Source organism: Mizuhopecten yessoensis, unplaced genomic scaffold (assembly GCF_002113885.1).
Source record: "Mizuhopecten yessoensis strain PY_sf001 unplaced genomic scaffold, ASM211388v2 scaffold245, whole genome shotgun sequence".
Classification (NCBI taxonomy): domain Eukaryota; kingdom Metazoa; phylum Mollusca; class Bivalvia; order Pectinida; family Pectinidae; genus Mizuhopecten; species Mizuhopecten yessoensis.
This window is the reverse complement of record NW_018403450.1, coordinates 696,844-720,208: the sequence shown is the minus strand read 5'-3', so window position 1 is coordinate 720,208 and position 23,365 is coordinate 696,844. Positions and strand designations below refer to the sequence as shown.

Sequence of the window (23,365 nt, the reverse complement as noted above, 5' to 3'; positions counted from 1 at the left end):
GACTAAAAAAATGAAGCATAAGAAATATTCTTTCCCTTATTTTTTTTTTTTTTTATTAAAGTTGGTCATTTATTGTAAGTTGAATATCTTCATTTGGAATGACAGACAAATATATTGTATTCTAATGAATAGAATGTGTTTATATACAATTTAATAATATACTTAAAGTACAAAATTCATACAAAATAAATTAACACATTTCATCTTATCATATCAGCAGCACAAGGACTTCAAAATGGATATATTTAATATTGAATATATATGTTTATTTAATAAATTAATACATATGTAAGATGTACCGCTAGGACTTTCTGTCTTCTAGGGCTCCTTCAGGCGGATTGATGTGTATATATCACCGTTAATATTGAAATATATTAAATTTTAACATCTGTTTAAAAATCTAAATATCTAATGTGATGTAATATTGAATTAAATGTGATCAGCTTCTAGCTTAGATAGAAAACCACCTTAGATAGAAGGGTTAACAACAGGTAAAATCACAGGTAAATACAGATAAATACTGTCAAAACTACTCAGAAACAGACTATCATCTTTTTAACAACATTCATCTGCCCATATATTTTTCAGAACAAGCTCACATAAACATAAGTAATAAGCAAAATAGTAACAAATACAATACATATAAAGACAAAATCCTAAAGGATATCCATGAAAATGTTTTACATATTAGCTCTTGGAGTCTAATGAGCAAATGCGTTTTCGTACATTTTCCTTCTCTTGATTTTGAATATCTGGGAGCATTTTGAGAAGCCTCTGCAGAATGCATTTTGCATGTTCTTTCTTTTCTTCTTTGTCATAGCAATCAGCCAATCCATATGCCGCTGTGAGTTCATGCTTTGAGACAAACCTGGACTTAACTTCACCCTCTAAAAGGCTGGGAGGACACACAAGCTTGTATGCGTTTTCCGCCGCTTTGGTATCTCCTGCAGCAAATTGAAATTGACCAACTCGTGACCATACTCCGCCATTCTTCGCATCATAGGAAACGAATTTAACGTTTTCCAGTTTCTTTATAATTTCCTTCCCTTTCTTGACGATTTCCGTTTTATCGCTCCGAGTGTTTTCACACAGCGTTAGAAGTGACAGGTAAGTCCTCAGTAGCTGTTTCAGACACACGGATCTGTGGATGTTGTCTGAAGGTGCATGCATTTTGAAAATGCCGAAGATATAATAGCAAGACTTGTCATTCAGAAGCTGTTCAAGTGTTCTAGCTGTATGCTGTAAGTTGTTGACAGTGGCCAGCTCTAACTCAGGTATATCTTCAAAGACTAACTCCAATGTACCGCTTAACTTAGCAAGCATGCAGTAAAGGGGTAAGGATTCTTGACATTTGCTCCGCATAATTTCTCCGAATTCATCAGCCAGAAACAAATAGTGACAGAATTTGCGTTTCTGTTCAACTTCTGAATACTTTCCTCTGTAAAATATGTGTCGACCATATGTGTAAAATATGGACAAGATCATTTCTTTGATGAAATGGTCCATTAGATCTGTAAGTTGGACAGCCTTCTTCTTCTCGCATAGGGCTTCATACTGTTGCATAGTCAATGCAACTTCCTTGTAATTGTTTACGCATTCTGTCAGTATTTTGACATCTTTTTTAGTTCTTCTCTTGTGCAGGATGAAGTGTCTTATAAATTTTTCAATCTCTCGTTCGTGAGGCAGTCGGATCCCGGTCAATTTCTCATCTATAACAGTTGCTTTTGCTTTCGCGAATTCACGATGTGTTTCATGTGTTGTAAGTACATGTTTGTCAGACACCTCTTCATCAATGTCTTTTTCTGTTGTCTCCATAACTTTGTAACAGAATTGAAGAGCTATGTCGGAGTGGTATTTCTCCAATCCAAGCAAACCTTCAAAATTGCTAGTATATGCCACCAGGTCGTTAACAAATGCCATCAACAAACACGTTTCGGTATCTTTTTCCATAATATTCTCTGCGTGCATGAGGACAGATCTGGCATGAGGAAGGACAGATGCCATGCGGTTGTAGTCGTCTTGGTGTCGATTATCTTTGTCCAAAATCAATGCACACGTCCAAAGCAACCTGTTCAGTAGTCGTCTCTTCCTTTTCTCGTCAGTGAAGGCTTGTAACGTAAGTGATACTGCTGTATGTGTGTTGAGCAGTCTTTTGTCGTCGATTCCCTGAACGGTTCCAAACGAAAACTTCTGTACAGCCTGGACTAATGAATCAGTGCTAAGAGAAGAGCACGTTTCGACATCATCGTGCTGAATTTCTCCAGCAATGCCCTCGTTGCATCTTTCGGAAGACGGTGACAACAGGTCAAACAATATAATTGGTATGTTTTCATTTTCTAGAAACTGGGTCATTTGAAACATTTCTGTTGCATCTTTATCCAAATCTTTCTCCATAATTCTGATAAATGTATTCAAGTTACTGAAAAAACCACGTTGACTTTCATCAAGCTGTTTAAGTTTATCGTCGAGTTGTTCTAGTGTGTTGGCTTTTAAAAGTTCCAAAAAGGATTTTCCGCTTTTGTGACAGTTAATCATGTACGTTTTCGCGCAGCTTAATCCTAACGGGAGATAACTCATACGGCTTGCTAACTTTTTTAGTGCATCTGTTTCGGAATCTGTACAAGTGTTGTTCCTTCTTAAGAAAGTTACTGCTTCTTCCTCGGTAAATCCGCTTACGGAGATGCAGTTTGTTCTTGGCATCTTCAGCAGATCATCCATAGTGGTGACGATAACTTTTATGAATCCCTGAGTTTTTTTCAAAGGTACAAATTTCCTGATAAGGTTTTCCACAATCTTTTGACAGTCTTTATTAACATCATCAAAGATGATAATGTGTGTTGTTTTTCCCATCAGAGCATTTGCAAGTATATCTCCCAGTTTGTTGATGGGATTTTCACTCTCCTTACATGTATCTTTTCCTTTGAGGACACCAAGTTTATCTGCCAGCGTTGTCAGGGATTTCTGCAGAGATGCCTGGTCTTTCGAGCGTACCATCCAAACAGCTGAAGTTGGATGCTTATCGTGAAACTCGTTCCCGTAATTTATGGCAAGCTGAGTCTTCCCAGATCCCAATACACCTAAAATTACAAGGTTACACGAACATAAGGGTCTAGAAATTTCACTGGATATGTAAGTAGTGCCATGAAAATCGATCTTATGTAAGAAAGATATGCTGATCAAAGATCGGGCCAGGTGAGCTAAAAATGGTTTTACACCTGCTCAGCTTCACCTGTTCTCACTTCATAACATTATCAAAATAGAAAGATATTCCATGAATATATCACTCTACACCAACTTTATGATAAATAAATGTGACCAGGTATAGCTTATTTGTACAAAAATTAACGGATAAACGGCAATGTTGTACAAAACAGTGGATATAGCGAATTTAAGCAGATTATTTAATGTAACTTTATTTAATAACTTAATAATTGTGCATATATCACATGCACAAAATTAACGGATGTCGGGGTAAGCTTATTTGATTTGATAGGCGGTTCTTGTGGGTGTGAAGGCTTTAATTGAATGTACAAATTACCCCTGCCACACCGCCCCAGCTTGCCTATTATAATTGTTTGATGTGTGTTTGTGTGTGATGGCGGTGGGGGTGAGGGTAGTTAAACATGGCATATAAATAGCTAATAACAAGTACGGCATTATCTCGCTTGTAGTAATTTTTAAACGAACAATGGTGTTAATATCATGCATAAAGGTGTCTTCTTTACACATTAAATAAGAATTTAGTTATTATATTCCTTTTTGTTTTGGTTTTCTCATCTTAATCAAGCGAATGCATTTATATCCCTGAATTTAGAAACCTGAAAAATTGGTTATCTTACCCGAAAGTATAATCACGTCTTCTGTTTTCATTGCTGTTTCAAGTTTTTTTGATGTCCGTGTTTTCGTGTCCTTTCTTCCAATCACATGTTCTTCTAGATTGCAAGGAGCTTCGACCGCTACAAAATATGTAACGGTGAGAAAAACGAAGTCAGCAAAATTTAATGTCATTTTGAAATAAATAAAATGCATCTATATGACTTTTAATTGTAACGTGAGGTTACCCAAAATGGAACAGTAACCAAAATGTACTAATTTTCATACTTATAATGCAGCATATTTTTTTTAATGATATCTTTTCGTAAACAAATTTCATATAGTTTTAAGCGATTAGAGGAAGTTTTGTCTGCCTACCTTTTGTATTTTGCTCATGATCTCATAAGAGATACAATAAGTGTTTGCCGATAAAGTTTGTATGCACAAAACATCGATACACTTTCTTTGATATGCCTTATCCTTCAAATTACAAAACAAGCTTTTTATTTTACATTAGTTATTATTATTTAACTGTTTGATATATCAGCTCACAAGTAATATTACATGTACTACTCACATGGAAATAAAACCGTTAGGTTCTTCCTGTATTCTTTGACTTTTTCTACCAGGTCTTTCCTTCCAACCGCATCAAGCATGGTCTCCAAACGTGATGTGTCAGATTCCGTAAACAGATTCGCTTTCATCGCCACTTCCATCAACTTTGTCCCTGAATTTTTTATTCCTTCTAACTCCTGGTTGTTAACCTCAGTTTTGATGCAAAAAACCATGCCATTGATGTCCTCTATAATGTAACAAAAACGCTGTTACTTAAGTACATCAGTATTACAGAAAATGGAATGTCGAACTGTTTCAATAGAAACAAACACTTAGCATATTATAATTCTCTTCTTCGAAAATGAAATCGGGATGGGCCAGATTTGTTGTTATAAGAACTGGTATATTTAATTTCCTTCAGTAAACTTTGAAACATCTTTATAAAAATTAATGCTTGAAAACCGCAAACCAAAATAGCTAAACGATCGTGTGTAAGCGGAAACATGTCAGCATCTTCCCTACTCCTGCTGCTGGCAATTTATAAAAGCATTGTCAAGCTTTACCGAAAGCTGTCGTTCCTTATCCTCACATACACGATTACTCTGGGTATAGCTTGATGCAACTATGTGGCGTGCAAGCTTTGTTGACACAAGAAAAACCACAAACTCTATTAAATGTGAAGTAAGGTATTGTTCTGTACATTTGCCAAGGGGCAGCCACTAAGTTTCACTACAACTACCGCTTTTCCAAGTAATCTCTTGACCTTTCAGTAACTAGACATTTTTGTATTTATGAAAAATTTGTTAATGATATCCTTATTACAGGGTGTATGACTCAGCTTCCTTGATTCAGAGCGAGAGAAAAAGACCGGCTCTGACGACATTTTCATTACCACATGATTCAAAATTGGTGTGAAAGCAAACCAATCACTGTACTTTGCTATCTGCTTTTGTGTTTGTGTATGCTGCTGCTGCAGAATGTTCACATTGTATTGCAATTCTTTGTACTTTAATGATTGTTTCACACGGACTATACCATTACGGAATATATTTTGGATACAAAAATTATCGTGTTGTGTTCTCAGCCATTTTTTCTAATAAAGACCTATCGATCCTTTTAATAGAACGGCCCAAGCCGAAAAAAATTGAAGTTAGCAGTTGTAAATTTTAATGCACACACTCTCACTTGACTTGTGCTATATTTTCAATAGTTAATCCGTTGTCGGATTAATTTACCAGCCTTCTTAAGATTCGATCTGTTAAGAATACGCAAAACCCTAAACAATCTACGTCAAACAAACTGAAAGTCATATCCCCAACTTGTGATACACACAATGGATATTTCCCCGTTGTCATCGGAAATGGAACGTGCCTTTTTAACAGTCCATGGAATATATCAACCATTTTAAAGTGATCTTACATAATCTCTACTTACCCGATCCAAGATTTTGACAAATCTCTTTACAGAGAAAGACACGAAATGGGTCTTCATCCATCCTCCTAGCTATTATTTCACACTGTAAAACATAATTATTTCGATTTAATTCAGCATTGCTAATTCTATGAAGTGAAATACTTCTATTTGTAAGTATATGATAGTATTTCATTTCGATATTTTTATTGACAAAGTAAAACTATTATACAACAGGCTATACCTTTATCAGCCCAAATCTTGAATGGCGTGTCAAGCGAACATTTCCGTACACAACGCGACGTGAGTAATGATTACACATCCTGACAAGTTGTTTTCATCGGTAAACCTGGTATAGGCAGGTTTAAAACATTAGCTATTAATTAAAGACATCATTACATATAGCAATGCACCGAGGAAGGAGATAAATTGTATATGGTACAGTTTCATAACTAACAATTATCACATACCTGTTGAATCTTGTTATAGTAATAAAAGCAATTTTCAGACCATAGATTACAACGTTCTGTACTGCACATGTGCAATACGGAATATTGTATTTACCTACTAGCTGGAACTACTTTTTATGGGAATCCCCTTGTAATGGCGAACTGAAAAGTAATTGCAAAAAATATCAAAATTTCTAAAATCTTTGTATCGATCTCTACCAAATACGGAAGGTATGTGATAAAAGCAAGCCACACACTTTTTGTTTTTCTAACGAATCAGAAAGCACTCATTTATTGCGCGGACGTATATATTCGTCCGCGCAATAAACTCGTGTGTGGTCTTGCATATTTATCACATAATGTAATTGTTATCCAGTGAATATACACATGCCATATTTTTTGCATATTAACCCATGTAATATGACCTATCAGCCCTGTGATTGGTTGTAAGTTTCAATTGTTTCAATTGTGACGTCACATCTAGGACAAGTACATGACGTCACAGACTTACACACTGGAGCCTTTTTACATTTCAAGATTGCATGAAAATTGTCGTTTAACACGAAAAAATGCCACAAATCTTGTTTATGTGATAAAAAGGATTTTACAATCGTTTTCATTTCATATGAAACTCGTCACGAATTTTTCATTTCAGCTCGCCAGAGGATCGCTAAATAGAAAAATGCTTAAGACTCGTTTCATAAATCTCATATGAAATGGAAACTCATGTAAGATCCTATATATATTCATGGTTGATACTGTAACAAAGTGAGATAAAATAACATTTTTGAGTTGTTATGACATGAAACCTGAACAAGGTTTAAATAAATTGAACCGATATAACATGTACATTAGTCTAGACACAACACAGTTCTTCGTCCATTTCATCTTATCGCTGCGTGTTTATCTCTCTGTAAAACATACTTAAGAACTATACACATTTTATATGACATTGGTAAAACAATAGTTTACTTGGAGACGCTGTGTTATAATTAACAAAATATAAAATTAACCAATTTTAAAAATACAACATGCAAACATCTTGAACATGATGCGATTTATACAAGAATATACTAAATGTATGCAAGGTGACGTGAGGCGGTCTCATCTTGCAGACATTTCCCAAAGGGAAGCTGCTCGAATTATATTCGGCCTTCATCATATTCCCATATCCAAGAACTCTTTCTAACCGTCGAAAATGAAGACAACTCCAACTTTTATACAAAATGAAAACAACTTAACTCCAGATTATTTAAAGGATCTCCTGCCACCTACTATTGCAGAAAATAACAGGTACACTCTTAGAAATAACAGTGATTAATGAGTTCCTCTATTTGGACTTTCTCTTACAAATCGTTCCTTTATACCTTATAGCTGGAACTCGATAGATCTATCAGTACGATCGTTGCCCTCTATACATTTATTTAAAAACTCTCTTACCTCAAATGTACAACCATCCCCTCCTATCTACTTCAGTTTTGGAGAACGTATATTAAATATTACACATACTAAACTGAGGCACAATTGTAGTTCCCTTAAGTATGACCTTTACAGAGTTAATCTTGTCGAGACTCCATTTTGCATCTGTGGACATCCATGTGAGAATGCCTTTCACTTTTTGTTTGAGTGTCAACCTTTTAGCAACGAAAGGCGCATTTTGTTTCAAAATTTGAATGCCTTATGTATAGATTTAAATTTAGAGATTCTTTTGTTTGGCAGGATCTTTCGGTAGACCTTAACTCTTACGTTTTTAGACATGTGCATCACTTCATCAAATCCCGCAAAAGATTTTGAACGGTGCTTTTTTAAAGTTGTGTATTTGTACCTGTGTGAATATTATATATATATATATATACTTCATGTTTATGCATATTATCATTGTTGACATGTAATTGCAAAGCAAATGTATGACGGGAGAAGGCTGTGATAAGTTGTAATAACTTGTGCCCGATCCCTTGTTCAATTTTTTATTGGCAATAAATATGTTTAAAGTAGACATTTCTAAAAACCCTAGTTTCACCTAGCAAACATGGTTTTTTTTTCACAATCTAAAAGCAATTTGGTTTTAGTCTATTTCAAAGTGGTGTATGCGGCAGTGATGCATATTATTACTGAGAAATAATATCTACTTTAATCAAATTAAATTATTGAAATACCTTTCAACTTTATGCGTAATGAATTTTCAGTAAGGTAGTAAAACATCGTATATGTCCATAAGGAATGCATTTATTAGGGCCCCGTATCGGAGATACGGGTGCCCTATAGTAATCACTCTGTCTGTCTGTCTGTCCGTCCACAAATTTTGTTCCTGGCTGATAACTTTGGTATTTATAGACCGATGTACATGAAACTTGGTCAAGATGTTCAGTTCACAAAAATACACGTTGAGGTAAAAAGTCAAGGTCAAAGGTCAAGGTCATCAGGTTCAAAGGTCAAATCTTGCCTCTTTTCACTGATGAACATTTGTTATGACATGATGAATCAAAGTTGATCAGAATAAAACAAGGAATCAACCTGACCAAATGTCAAGGTCATTAGGTCAAAGGTCAAGGTTAAATTTTGTATCTTTTCACTGGTGAAAATTTTGGTATGACACTTTGAAGCAATGTTGCTCAGAATTAAACGATGAGTGTATTGACCAAAGGTCAAGGTCACTGGGACAAAGATGAAAGTTAAATTTTGTAAATTTTCCCTGATGAACATTTTGTTATGACTTAATGAAGCAAAGTTGGTCGGAATTCAACAAACAGTCAACTGACCTAAGGTAAAGGTCACTGGGTCAAAGGTCAAGGTCAAATTTTGTATATTTTCACTGATGAACATTTTGTTATGACATTATGAAGCAAAGTTCGTCCGAATTTAAAAAGGAGTCAACTGATTTAAGGTCAAGGCCATTTTATGTTATTATGTAGCAAACTTGTTCAGAACTTAACACAGAGTAAACTGACCTTAGGTCAAGGTTACGGGGTCAAAAGGGTCAAGGTCTAGTTTTGTATTTTTCACTGATGAACATTTTATTATGATATTATGAAGCAAGGTTGGTCGGAATTAATGAATAAGTCAACTGACCAAAGATCAGGGTCACTGGGTTAATGGTCAAGGTCATTTGGGTTCAAAGGTCAAAGACAAAGTGGATCTCTGACTTTGACCCTGGATCTTGATGGAGGAGGTATATAAGGTGAAATAAAAACAAATCAAAGCTAACAAATGAGTATTGCACCGGTATTTACATTTCTGTTAACCCGGCAAATATGGAGGTTGAAGGAAACAAGACTCAAATCATAGTACATGTAAAATGTATATTTTGCTTCCTTGCGATTCTTTTTGAAGTCCAAATATCTAACGTCAAGCTCAGCTATATTGGCAGATTGCTTCTTGATGATTATGGGGGATATATTGCCGCAAGACGGGGCCCTTACTAACAGTGTTCTAGTTTTAATTATCTATCAGAAGTAAAAGAAAATATTATACAATTCTGAGTTATCATTACATCACAGTATGCACATTATTTTGATTATCTATCAGAAGTCAAACTAACTATGTAATACAATTCTGAGTTATCAATACATCACATACACTGCCCTCCAAACGTTCTGTTACATTTGCATTTTTCGATATATACTTAAAGTACAGAATTATGCCAATCTTGATTTTATTATCATTTGTATATATTATTAACTAAGTTATTGGACAATTATTTCTGTTGATTTTATTATGTTAAGTTAACATAATGTTACAAAAATCAGCTATTATGTAAATTTTGTAAATTATGTAATTCTATTATTATTTAGTGTATCCTGTATACGGTCAGGCATACTCCTAGCCAAAGTTCTACATATCCTATCAGGTATTCCAGCCCATGCAAGCTGTAAGGAAGCTTCAAGTTCCCTTAGATTTCTGATCTTGTGTCCGCGAACTTCGAAACCCAGATATCTCCACAAGTTTTCTATCGGGTTTAAGTCGGGGGACTGTGGGGCCACTCCAAAGATAGAATAGTGTTGTCCTCCTTCCATTCGTTCACTATTCGTGCCCGGTGGCATGGGGAACCGTTGTTTCCATAGCCTAGCAGATGTGCTGATGGTACCGCGCTGTTTTTTAAAATATCAATGTATTTGGTTCTGTTCAGATTTCCTTTCAAAGGAGTAAGGTATCCAGTCCCTCGGTAGGACATTGCACCCCAAACTGTCACACCGCCACCACCAAACTTAACTGTAGGCACTACCCAGTCTTGCCGCAATTGTGCATTTGCCCTTCTTCTCACATACGCCCTGCCATCTGTTTGGAAAATGATAAACTTAGATTCGTCAGTCCATAAAATAGTCGACCAGTCCAACAATGTCCTATTTGCATGGTTGTGTGCAAATGTCAATCTTTTCCGACGATGAGTAGCAGTCAAAAGTGGTTTTTCGACAGCAACACAACCTTTCAATCCCGCATTGTGTAATCGTCTCCTCACTGTGGTATTCGTCGCTACCACACCATTTTGTATCCACTCCGTTCGAAGCTCAGGAACGGTATCCTTGCGATTTCTGAGGCTGGTCCGGACTAATAATCTTTCATCCCGTGGGGTAGAAATCCGTGGAATGCCAGAACGTTCTCGATCCTCATAGTTCCCGGTATCTTGGAAACGTTCTGTCTGCAACAAAAGAGAAACAGTAAAACAACTATAGACAGGTTCTGGATAAGTAAATATGCAAATGCACCGAAATCCGCGATGAAAACATTCACTTACCTACTGGTTCCAATAACTCTTGCAGTTTGGGCGGCAGCAACACCATTGCGATGGTAAAAAACACACTTGAATCGTTCTTCCCTTATCATTCGCTGCATTTTTTCTCATGAGTATTTGCAAAGTGATTGAATAGTACAGCTATACTTAAGAGATAACAAATAATCAATGAATGGTGAATAGTGATGTATTTTGTCATTTCAAATTAAAATCAAAATTAGATATCGAGTACATTAAAGTAAATCTAAGAATTCTCAAACATCTGATAGATTTATGTAAAATGTGAAATAACAGAATTGTTTGATAAAACCCTTTTTGTGATTCAATTTGAATAAGCAATGATGGCAAATCATCTTTATCACATTATATCCCTTTTCATTAACAGAAAAACATTTAAAGAAAATTATTTTTTCCAATAGTTTTGTCAAAGATAATCAATCAGCAAAATTTAAAATATGTAACAGAACTTTTGGAGGGCAGTGTAGTATAGTTTAGTTTAGTTCAGTTCAGTTAATTTTCTGATACCGGATCTATATGATCCTCTCCACCGGACTCAAACATGTTAATATATATATATATATTGTATACAACTATACATGTACACATATGTGAAAGTTCGGGTAAGGACATCACATGTTTAACAAGTTGTGTTAGCTCTGTAATCATAAATAATTTATTAATCAATCCAGTGTTATCGAGTCTGTTCTTAAATATATTTATTGGTGTTGCTGATATCGCATCCTCTGGAAGACTGTTCCATAATATCGCTATTCCTTATTTTAATTTTTGAATGTTGTGGGTAACGTATAAAGTAGACATATGCAAGATACTCCCTGCATGATATTTCAAACTTTCAAACAGACGCAAAAAAATGACTAACCTAAATATCGGTTATTATTTAATTGTTCTGTAATTCATTGTCTAAATAGGTTTATTTATGTAACATGAAAGAGAATAGTGTCCTTCCACCGGAGATCGAACTCTCGATCTCTAGGTTCCTGGTCGGACGCTCTACCACTGAGCTAAACGGAAATTCCCTCTAGCTCGAAGCTAGAAGGCGACCTTAATCCTATGTACAGTTAAGTCCTGCCACACTAATATAATAACTGAAAGTTATAAATGTATCTCAAATTGGTTTCGAATATTGTTTGGAATTTGTTTGGTTTTATTTTTTATTTTGGTTAACTTACATTGTACAACAGATTATTCACATTTCGGTATGACTAACGCACAAATGGATATGATTTAATAGGATACATGATGGACACAGGCAATTACTTGTCTCTATGTACCTATAATATGAAATGACAATTTTAAATAAAAATTGAAAAAGTAAAAATTGATGTTTTTAGAATATGATAGAAGTGGACATTTCCTTCTAAATCTTGTTACAATTTCTCATTTAGAAGTAGAAAAAATGAACATGTAAACTGGAGATGTGTTCAACAACATTGTCCGACTTTGACTGATATGATTTGTTTTTACAAATTTTAAATGCTGGACACAGTTTTCTTTTTCTCACAGCAGATCATTTTAGCCTTCTTGTTTGGCACGTGTATCCGGCATATATTACATTACCATTTTTTTTCAAACGTAAATGAATAAAGAATATTGTTATCCTTACAAGTACAAACAGTTAAACGTTGAATTATGGTGAGTTAAATTCAACACCAGAAGTACTTGAGACTGCATGTTGTGACTATTAGCCTGTCCAACTGAACTTGAAAAGTAAAATCTGCTTCTTACGTCTGATATCTCAAGCGTGTGATATTCTGTTTTGTCAAGTTTGTGCTACTAATAGTCATATTTACAAACATTCTGCAAAATTCAAAATACAGTTTCGTATTTGTATAATACAAGAATGAACTTTATGAAATAATATAGGGCTGTACGCCGTGGAATTTAAGTTGCATATAAAAACATCCCTTATTTCAGAGACGTATAATTCGTTATATAAGATCTTATATGAGTTTCCATTTCATATGAGATTTATGAAACGAGTCTTAGATATTTTTCTATTTAGCGAGCCTCTGGCGAATGAAAAATTCGTGACGAGTTTCATAAATTTCATATGAAATGAAAACGAATGTAAGATCCTTTTTATCACATAATCAAGATTTGAGGCATGTATTCGTGTAAAACGACAATTTTCATGCATCCTTGAAATGTCAAAAGCCGCCATTTGGACTCAAATGCGGAGGTCTGTGACGTCATGTACGTGTCCTAGGCTAGACGTCACAATTGAAACTTACAACCAATCACAGGGCTGATAGGTCATATTACATGGGTTAATATTCACTGGATAACACAGTACATTATGTGATAGAAAGCCATATACATATGTACATGGACGTCTCTACTTAATTTGCCCCAAATTTACTTTACATGAACGTAAAACTTCAAAGGTTGGTCTCAGGAAATCTGACCGGTATGATATGATATGAAGAGGGAAAGGAATTAAAAAGTTTGTAATGTGAAAACACAAATTAACATATTAAAGAAAACCATAAATAAACAGAAGTTCACTATTGTGTTGTTCCTCTATGTAAACGTTCATAGTCATATATGCATGGTAAGACACTTTATGATATAGACTATTCCCATATAGATTACCAATATTCAAGATTCAAGATTTTTTATTCACTCCAGACACACATTTCGTGTGTAACAGGAGGTCAATCTTCGGATACATTTTATAATGGCAGACCAACTGGAAAGACTGGTGCATTTTAAGTCAAATGCATACATACAAAGCATAAATACTAGGCATAGCATAGCAAATCATAGCATGCATACATATAGTATCATACATACATATAATATCATACATGCATATAACATCATAGATACATATAAAAGCATACAAACATACATATAATAGCATACATACATATATACAACAGCACACATGCACACATATAACAGCATACATAGATAAATTTGATTTAAACATTTTTTATTTGTCATTCAACAAAAAGGATTAGGCACAAGTTATCTCAACTTAGAAACGCCCTCTCCAATACATTTCATTATATTGATTACATGACAACAACAACAAATATATTTATAATATATATGAACAAAGAAGAAAGGAAGGGAAAAGGGAAGAAAAAGAAATATAGAAGAATAAGAAAGAGAGATGATAGGATAATACTACTGACCTTTAAATCTGTTACTATTTTTAATGAAGGTTTGGACTATAAGGAAGATATTTTCACTGCCTTCATCTGACAAGTTTGGAGAACCGTACATAATAACATTTAGAGAAATATTACAATAACGTGAGATATCATCAATCAAAATGTGTCTTTGTCTGATATACAGCATACAATCAAAAAAATAATGGACTGCATTTTCACACTCATTTCCACATGCACACATTGAATCACCTACAATATTAACTCTATAAAAATCATAATTTAAACCACTACATGAATGACGCAATCGTGTATGTAAAATATTTAGTTTTCGATTTCCTACATGAAAAAAATTAGGCAACAAGTAACCTTGGTTACGCTGAATCAATGATTTAAAAATGTAAACGGATGGCTGCTCTCTGACAGTATTTGGTAAATCGTTCCATAGTCTTATAGAAGAAGGAATAAAGGATTGGAATGAATTAGACAGTCGGAAATTGGGAATAGTGTAGTTTTCAGTATTTCTCAAGTTGTAGCTATTGCGTTCGCATACTTTTGGAGGAAGTATGTTAGTTAAATAAGAAGGTGTTTGTTTATTATGGAGTTTGTACATTAGGGAAAGTTTCTTAAGTTTTCTTCTTTCAGATAGAGGTTCAAGTTGGGATTCTTGATACAGTGATTGTTTACTAGAAAAAGAGGGTAGGCCAGTAATAATTCTTGCTGCTTCAATCTGATCTTGTTCAAGTTTAGTTAGATCTACCAGAGAACAACCATCCCAAACTTCACATGCATATTCCAACACAGGCAACACAAATACTTTATATATTCTTTGAAAAGTTTTCCTACTAAACAGTAATTTCAACTTTCGTAGTACTGATACCTTTTTCATGCATGTTTTTTGAATTTCGGAAATATGTAAAGACCCTTTTGCATCTGCACTAAATATTACGCCTAAATGTTTATGACTTTCAACCCAATTCAGAGTCTCAGTACCAAAACAAATCTGTAGAGGAAGTATATTTCGCGAATTAAATATAAATAACACATCAGTTTTCTGTTGATTAAATTTAGTAAGCCAATCCCGTGACCATTTGTCAAGTTTTTCCAAATCTCTGTTTACACACATTTCAATATCAGCATAAGAAGACGAAGAATACATCAAAGAGGTATCATCAGCAAAAAAAGCGTGAAATACTATTTAAATTATCAACAATATCATAAATATAAACCCAAAAAATAACAGAGGACCTAACACACTTCCTTGTGGTACACCAGCATTTGTGTAACCTATATTAGAATACACACCTTTAACAAGAACCTGTTGTTGTCTGTTTGAAATGTAATTTTTAAACCAATGTAGAAAACCATCTCTAATACCATAAGCATGCAATTTATGTAAAAGACCTCTATGCCAAACTCGGTCAAAAGCCTTCGATATATCACAAAAAATTAGACAAGTATGTTTTTTTTCTTCTAATGAACAACATATATTATGGTAAATTTCTATTAACTGATGGACAGTGGAATGATGAATCATAAAACCAGATTGTTTTTCGTAAAATAAAGAATGATCAAGGAAAAAATTATAGATGTGTTTAAATACAACTCTTTCAAAAACCTTACCTATACAAGACAACAAAGTAATTGGTCGGTAATTTGACACCAAGTGTCTATCACCCTTTTTGAACAGAGGTAAAATAATACCATGTTTCCATATTTCAGGGAATATTTTAGAATTTAGTGACATATTAAAAAGAATTGACAATGGCTTACATATAGAATTCGCTGTAAATTTTAGCATATGATGACTTATAGTATCATGACCAGATGCTTTTCCTAATTTCAGAATTTTCAAAATATCACATATTTCATCACTTTCAACCACAATAGAATCAAGTACAGAATCAGTTCTGGAATCAAAACTGGGTAAAGATTTGCCAATATCATCTATGTTTGAGATAGAGCTAAAATAATTATTTAGAATATTTGCTTTCTTATCATCATCATATTCAATATTTCCATTGCAAGGATTAACTAGAGGTGGAATAACCTCCTGAGAACCCGACTGTTTTAATAATTTACGCACTAGTCTCCAATATGACTTAGGATTACTGGTATTAAGATTATCTATAATATCACCAACACTATTATAAAACATTTCTCTTGCGTATTTTTTCATATTATCAATCTTATTTCTTTGTCTTTTAAATTTCTCTAAGTTGGATATGGACTTAACACGTTTAACGGCGTTGTGTAACCGGTCTCGTAACTGAAAAGCTTTTCTTAATTGGGAATTCATCCACAATTTATCACGAGGTCTTATATAAACTGTTTTTTTTAGGTATTCATTCTTTAGCAAGTTTCAAAAATTGTTCAGTAAATTCAACACATGCTACATTAACAGAAATAAAGTTTTGAAAAAATGTAGGCCACTCAAAAGTATATATTAAAAAAAATAACCTATTAAAATCAGCATGTTTATAGGCCCAAATTTCTCGAGTGTAGGTACAAGAGAGATTAACAGGTATAGACAAAAAATGAAATACATGCATCATGATCACTTATATTACGATCAATCGGAATTACATACGAATCAGTACATTTGGTAGGGTCAGTTAATAAAATAGGATCAAGTAAACTAGTTCTGGTTGTTCCACGCCTAGTCGGCTCATTAATAACGTTAGTTAAGTCCATTTCCAACATGACTTGGTGTAAAATATGATTACGTGATAACGTTAGCATATCTACATTTATATCACCAACAATAATAACCTTCAACGTAATTTCTAAAGCTTTTTCAATCGAATACTTAAAATTCTCCCAAAATGGGTGACGTGAATTTTCTGGTCTATAAACGGTACATATTAATACACTATTGTGACCTAATTCTACCTGTATCCAAATTATTTCTCCATCCAGAAATTCGAGATCATTCCTCCGGACACATTTTAAGGAAACAGAATAATATACTAAAATACCACCACCGGAGAAATTTCTGTCTTTTCTAAATGGTTCCACAAAACCCGGTAGAACTAGTTCAGAAGTAGGTACATACTCATCCAAATGCGTTTCAGTCATACATAAAATATTGAATTCATTTGTAATATTTTCAATATATTTTAATTTATTCCTTATACTTCTAACATTCAAATGAAATAGAGCTAATTCATTTACTGATGGACCTGGATTAGTTTCTACATCCATGTCCAATATAAGTAATAATAACAAAATATGGCAAAAATGTATGTTTTGAAACTGTGACTGTAAGCACATCAACATGAAAGATGCTACGCTTGCTTTAACACTAGATATAAAAAGAGTTTTGTAAAATATGTGTTATTTCGATATATAATCAGTATTTATGTGTATTACACTACGTATTTTTTTTAAAACATGATCCTCCATAAGCTATATTATAGAAGCAACCGATTGAAATCCTGTGCGATATTGCTGACATATCACCGATGAACCATTATCAAAAAACAGCATATTGCACAGGATTCCCCCCGGGAGCGTCTAAAGAAAACATACATGTAACAACTGTCAAAGAAAAGAACTTCTTTGTATGTACGCATGAATGACTGCACGTGCCAAGTAGTCGATCTAAGGTCACGATAGGGTAAACAGAGAGGAAGTTGACAGGGGAGATAACAGAGAAGTAGTAGAAAGAAGAATTTAAAGAGTAAATATGGCTGATGATTCAGCAGCGGTTTCATGGTTTTAGCAATACAAAAATACGAAATAATGGGATTTATCAATGACGATATGTATTATTGTACAATATTCACATTACCAGTGTCGATGTGTTCATTATTCGCATGCAACTTATCAACTATAACAAACATGAAACACACACATGCATGTATATATAACAACATATTTACAACCCATAGTATTGAAAGACTCATGCATGAATGTGAAGAAACACAAATAATTCATTTTACAAATACACACACACGTACACCTATTTATACATACACTGTGTAAGTTAGTTATTTTCAAGTCTGATTCCTTTCAGTAAGGAGTAAGTACATGGACATACACGAATATACCCATACATATATATATATACAAACATGCTTGCATGCATACATACATACATACATACATACATACATACATACATACATACATACATACATACATACACAGCATGCATGTAATATTTAATTTGTTGTGCATACAAGTAAACGTTCACATATATTATATTATATATAGTATTTAAATACTCGTGCATGTATATGAAATTAAATTAAATTAAATATCTCATAAATACATGTATATAACAGCATACATGCATTTTATAACATCATAGATATATACTTAAGCATTGAACTGTTTTTGTATGGTATTTATGATCTATCTGAATGACACAGCTTTGCAAGCAATCAACATAATGCGCGCTTGATCATAAATATCATACAAAAACAGTTTAATACTTAAATTTACGTTTTCTCTGCCTCTTATGTTCCTTTTTAACTTATAATTCATATTTAAACATAAAAATGCCCGCCTTATCGACAGTCCACACAACTTCGTTCAATAGTTTGAACAGCGTATTGTCGCGTGCTGATTGGCAAACAAAGTAGGACTTTGAAATTTTAACAAACACTTCAATTTTATTCCACAATTCAGTATCAATACAATTGCGTATGATATGTCTATATGGTGATTTAAGTTTATCAATAGAACACTGAGCTGAAAGTTAGATTTGAAATTGTTTCGAGTTTTCCCCGGAACAAATTTCGCGCATGGACAAATACAGTGAACACCGTAAATCCGACCTTGCCCTCCACGATGGAGTTATTTTTGGAAGTTAATTCGAACTTTTCTCTTTGCTCATTTTGTGAAGAATCCAGGCGTGAGTGTATTTATTGATTGTTCAGGAACCTGACAACAGTCGGTAGATTCTATAACATCCTCGTTATTTGACATGTCGTCAGAAACTGAGGAATGGTGGATACGAGACGCGTGAAACTGATACAGTAGCGTTTGAAGTGAGTGATCTTGCGACGCAGCACAGGTTCGCTACAAATGTCTGAAATGTTTGTGTGGTGTGACTCATATCAGTAGGTCTGTAACATATGTGTCAGTAGGTCTATAGAATATGTGTATTTCAGACATTTGTAACGAACCCCTGTTGATCAGTAGTCTACAGTGTAACAGACGATATTTCTGATAACCGATGTGCATTTTGTCAGAGACGTATAATACAGAGATTGGCAACTTGCTCTTGGTCTTACCATTGGTCACTGGTAACCGGATGTCATATCGCGAGTTACGCTTCACCTGCGCCATATTGGATATACGGTTCGCTGCATTAAATAATCCTTTTAATTTCTGTTCAAAACATAATTATGCCATGAGAAAACATCCAAAATCAACGTAATATTAAACCCGTAGCTAGCTGAGATTTCCATGCGGTTTGGGAGTGCTACATTGAATGTAAACTTAAATTATTAAGTTTAGAAAACACCAAACATCGAAAGATTGCACATCGTGGCTGTGTTTACATATCGGTAATGATTCTGGCTTCAGGAGAACACGAACTTCGTTTTTGTTCATTAGAAAATTTCAAAAAAGTTTTCAGAAATTAATTATTGGATAATATTTCTAACCAGGAAATTAAAATGAGGTTGTTACAATACTTGCAAAGTTTCATAATTTAGCTATGAACATACAGTTTTTCTGAGTAAACAAGTTAAAATGGCGGCTTGGATGTGTGAGGGTTATTTCTATCATGAAAATTAGAACACGAACTCCGTTTTTGTTCTTTAGACAATTTCAAAAATGTCTTNAGGATTTTTTTCTTTCTTAGCACATTAACACACGAACTCCTTTCTAATTCATTATCTAATTTCAAAAAGATATTCAGATATTTATTCAAACATAAAATTTCTAAACAGCTTTTTCAAATAATGTTTTTACAATACTTGCAAAATTTGATAATTGAGCTCTGAAAAAACGGCGGCTGTGATGTGCGAGGGAATTCCTTTCATGACACAGGCACTCCTCTCTCGTTCGTTAATTTATTTCAAAAACGTATTCAGATATTACATTATATTTCTAACAAGCTTCTGTATATGAGTCATTTATCTAGGATATGTGACATGTTGACGCGAACTAACGAATACACGATCGAATTATCATAGGTATCTCACTGACCAGACTATCGTTACCAGGATCGATAAGCTATCAAAACAAACACTCATGCTGCAACCCAAGTCTCGCAGCGTTTCTCAGGGGTGCGTGTTTTTGCGAGATCTGCGTGAGTTGCCAATCTCCGTATTATACGTCTCTGATTTTGTACGATATTGCAGACATTGGTCTTGTTTTCATTGAAAAAAAAGTGATTTTTTATTTTTATTTTTTTAATTTGCACATAAATCTACAATGCCATTGTCAAATCTCACAATGCCCAGCGATATTTTAGCAGACGTCATGTTTATTTATATTGGATATTGTAGTTCCGGTCAGTGTTGTATTAATACGCTAAGAATTGTGTCTCGTGATGCATGGTAATTAAAGTCCCATCAACGACACAGCTTTCAAAGAGGCTATATAGTGACAATGCCATGCAAATGTAAATATAATAGCATACAAACATACATATAATAGCATACCTACATGCATATAACAAAATAAATACATACATATAACAGCATAAATGCATACATATAATAGCATACATGCATATAATATCATATATACAAATAATAGCATACATATAATAGCACACATACCTACCTACATACATTAGCATACATACATGCATATAATAGCATACACACATATAATAGCCTACCTACACGCATACAAACATACTTTGCATAGCATAGAAAATCATAGCAAAGCATACACTACATACACACATGGCATAGCTTAGCATAGTATGCATGGCATAGCTACATATAAATATAGCCAGGGACAGTATATCACTATACGTCCCTGATATAGCAGAGCATGTTATAGAATAGAATAGCAAAGCATACATGGCACACATAATAAATTATTATAATATATTTAGCATTTTTTTCTAGTTAAATAAGAATTTGCTTATTTACCAGTAACTTAATTCTATTGTTCTCTACCCGACACCAATTCTAACCTACATATGTGTAGCATACACCCAACGCCTTATATGACCTGTAGATCCAAGTACATGTATAACTAGTCAACGACACGGTGTGTTTTACATTTAAAACAACTAACAGTAAAATACCATTCGAAATATCTTTAACTATATAAAGTCCTTATCTAGTACCTTTTCATCTTCAACCTATGACCAACCTCCTTCAACTTCGTGAATATACTTTCAGGTGGTCTGGATAAGGCACCGTATATAAATACAACACGGAAGAGACATTTCCTGGTGATTCGGAATACCCTTTCGTCATTTTCTACCTATGCTCGGTGGCGAGGTGTTCCGAATGATTTCCTGGTAATACCGTTCGGAAATGGGTAGTTTCGGTTTTATTTCTCCATATAGACTAGGCTACATAATAAAACATCTGACAAACTGGCTGTGAAATGCGCCAACAGATTATTAACTTCGAACATGTACAATTAAATAGACAAAATGGACCATTTTGTCTGAGATAATTTATACTTTAGGAATGTTACTGGTGTCGAGAACCAAGTTCCATTTTTACATTACTAGCTAGATGAACATATCTTTGTCGCATGAATAATATTACGAGAGGGATTTGCTTTAAATACTTACAATTATTATTTTATCTCAGTCACTCAGTCAGAAATGGTGTATTAATCTATATTGACGTCTTCATTCTTTCGGTTTTGACATATCCGGTCACGTGATATAACACCAAATATATCCATGGGCACGTATACGTACATAGACTAGATCTATACATGAAGTAACGTCAGACGAACGCTTCAATGTAGTAATATTGTTTACAAGTATGAAAAAATACCAATATTCTTCAAGGCCGTGGTTTAGGCAAACAAAAAGTATGCAAGCGAATGCATTAGCGGTATTATTTAAATCAACTGGATTTTAAATTTGTAATGCACAGATTGTGACTATGTCTGTGTGTGTTACATATCTTTGTAGAATTATTAAGATTGTTTGTAGTGTATCGAGATCAAAGGTTATCTCGTTGTCCCAATGTAGGCATTATCTCATACATTGATAAGATGTAACCCATGAGTTAGCGTACGAAAGGATTCAAGTTTGGACTTGAGTTAGTTATTTACAGTGCGCAGTGCTGGTATAGCTGTATGACCTACAATGTATACACGATCGTCTGACAGGGGCGGGTCCAGGTGCATAAAATCCTGGCCTAGGACTATTGAAATGTTAAGTAACGCCTTATACCCTAGAATTTGGAATTTCTCGTTATTGGTCTACTGCTGTTAAGATCCATCCAATCATTTTAATATACCATAGACAACTAATGGCGAGAATTCGGCATAAAAAATGTCAAACCCTGACACTTTAACTATAAAATATACATGCTCCAAGTCAGGAACAGTTACATTAGTGCATTTCACAATTATTTTATGTGTTTTAGAAAAAAAAAGGTCCAAATTTTTTTTTTTGCCTCGTTCCGCTCGGCCAAAGATTTCATCTTTCAAATATCCTAGAGACGCCCCTGTCTGAGACAGTACGTATAAGGTGTCTGGTGCTGTATACGTAGTCAAATACGAATATTTTTGTTTTATTTATTGAGGCATGAATCACTGTGTAAAATAACAGATCACTCACCTGCATTAAGATCCTATAAATCATTAACGCACCAAGGCTAAGCTGTAATATAAGATCAACAAGTCGTTAAACAGCGAACATTAAAAAAAACTGTTCAAGGGACAATAAGAGGAAGTCTGTAATTAAATATAGCAAACTCTGTATTCATAAATATTATTTAAATTCGGCTATATTCAGTGCATCACTTCTCCTTCAATATGATTTCTGTTGTCACTATATCACTAGTGACTACTAAATTCTGACTATCCTCGTAATATGGTAGTATAACCCAACCATGCTGACTATACTCGTACAATGCTGACTATAAACCAACAATGCTGACTTTTTACTGAAATTCACTTTAATTTACCACGGTTGGGTTATACTCAGCATTGTCGTTTAAAAGTCAGAACGGTTGGATTAAAGTCAGCACGGTCCGATAAAAGTCAGCACGGTCGGATTAAAGTCAGCATAAAGATTTTACCTGTGTTCATTGATCCGCGCGCGAGCTCCACACGGCCAGTGCTAGACAGCAGCAGGGGGTTTCACACCTCCTGTAGGCCGC

General features: G+C 34.2%; 1 protein-coding gene across 2 annotated transcripts; it reads right to left on the bottom strand.

Annotated features, from left to right (window-relative positions):
- Nucleotides 1–223: 223 nt before the first annotated feature.
- LOC110445293 lies at nt 224–21,903 on the bottom strand. 2 transcript variants are annotated; one of them, XM_021489842.1, is made up of 5 exons: nt 21,817–21,903; nt 5,803–5,884; nt 4,391–4,615; nt 3,840–3,956; nt 224–3,077 (listed from the first exon to the last, which is right to left on the bottom strand). In XM_021489842.1, the coding sequence occupies exons 2-5, from the start codon at nt 5,861–5,863 to the stop codon at nt 688–690; spliced, it is 2,793 nt and encodes a 930-aa protein (XP_021345517.1). In that variant the 5' UTR covers nt 5,864–5,884; nt 21,817–21,903; the 3' UTR covers nt 224–687. The 2 variants fall into 2 exon arrangements, with proteins under 2 accessions (XP_021345517.1, XP_021345510.1); XM_021489835.1 differs by lacking the exon at nt 21,817–21,903 and adding an exon at nt 21,358–21,468.
- Between the last annotated feature and the right edge of the window lie 1,462 nt (nt 21,904–23,365).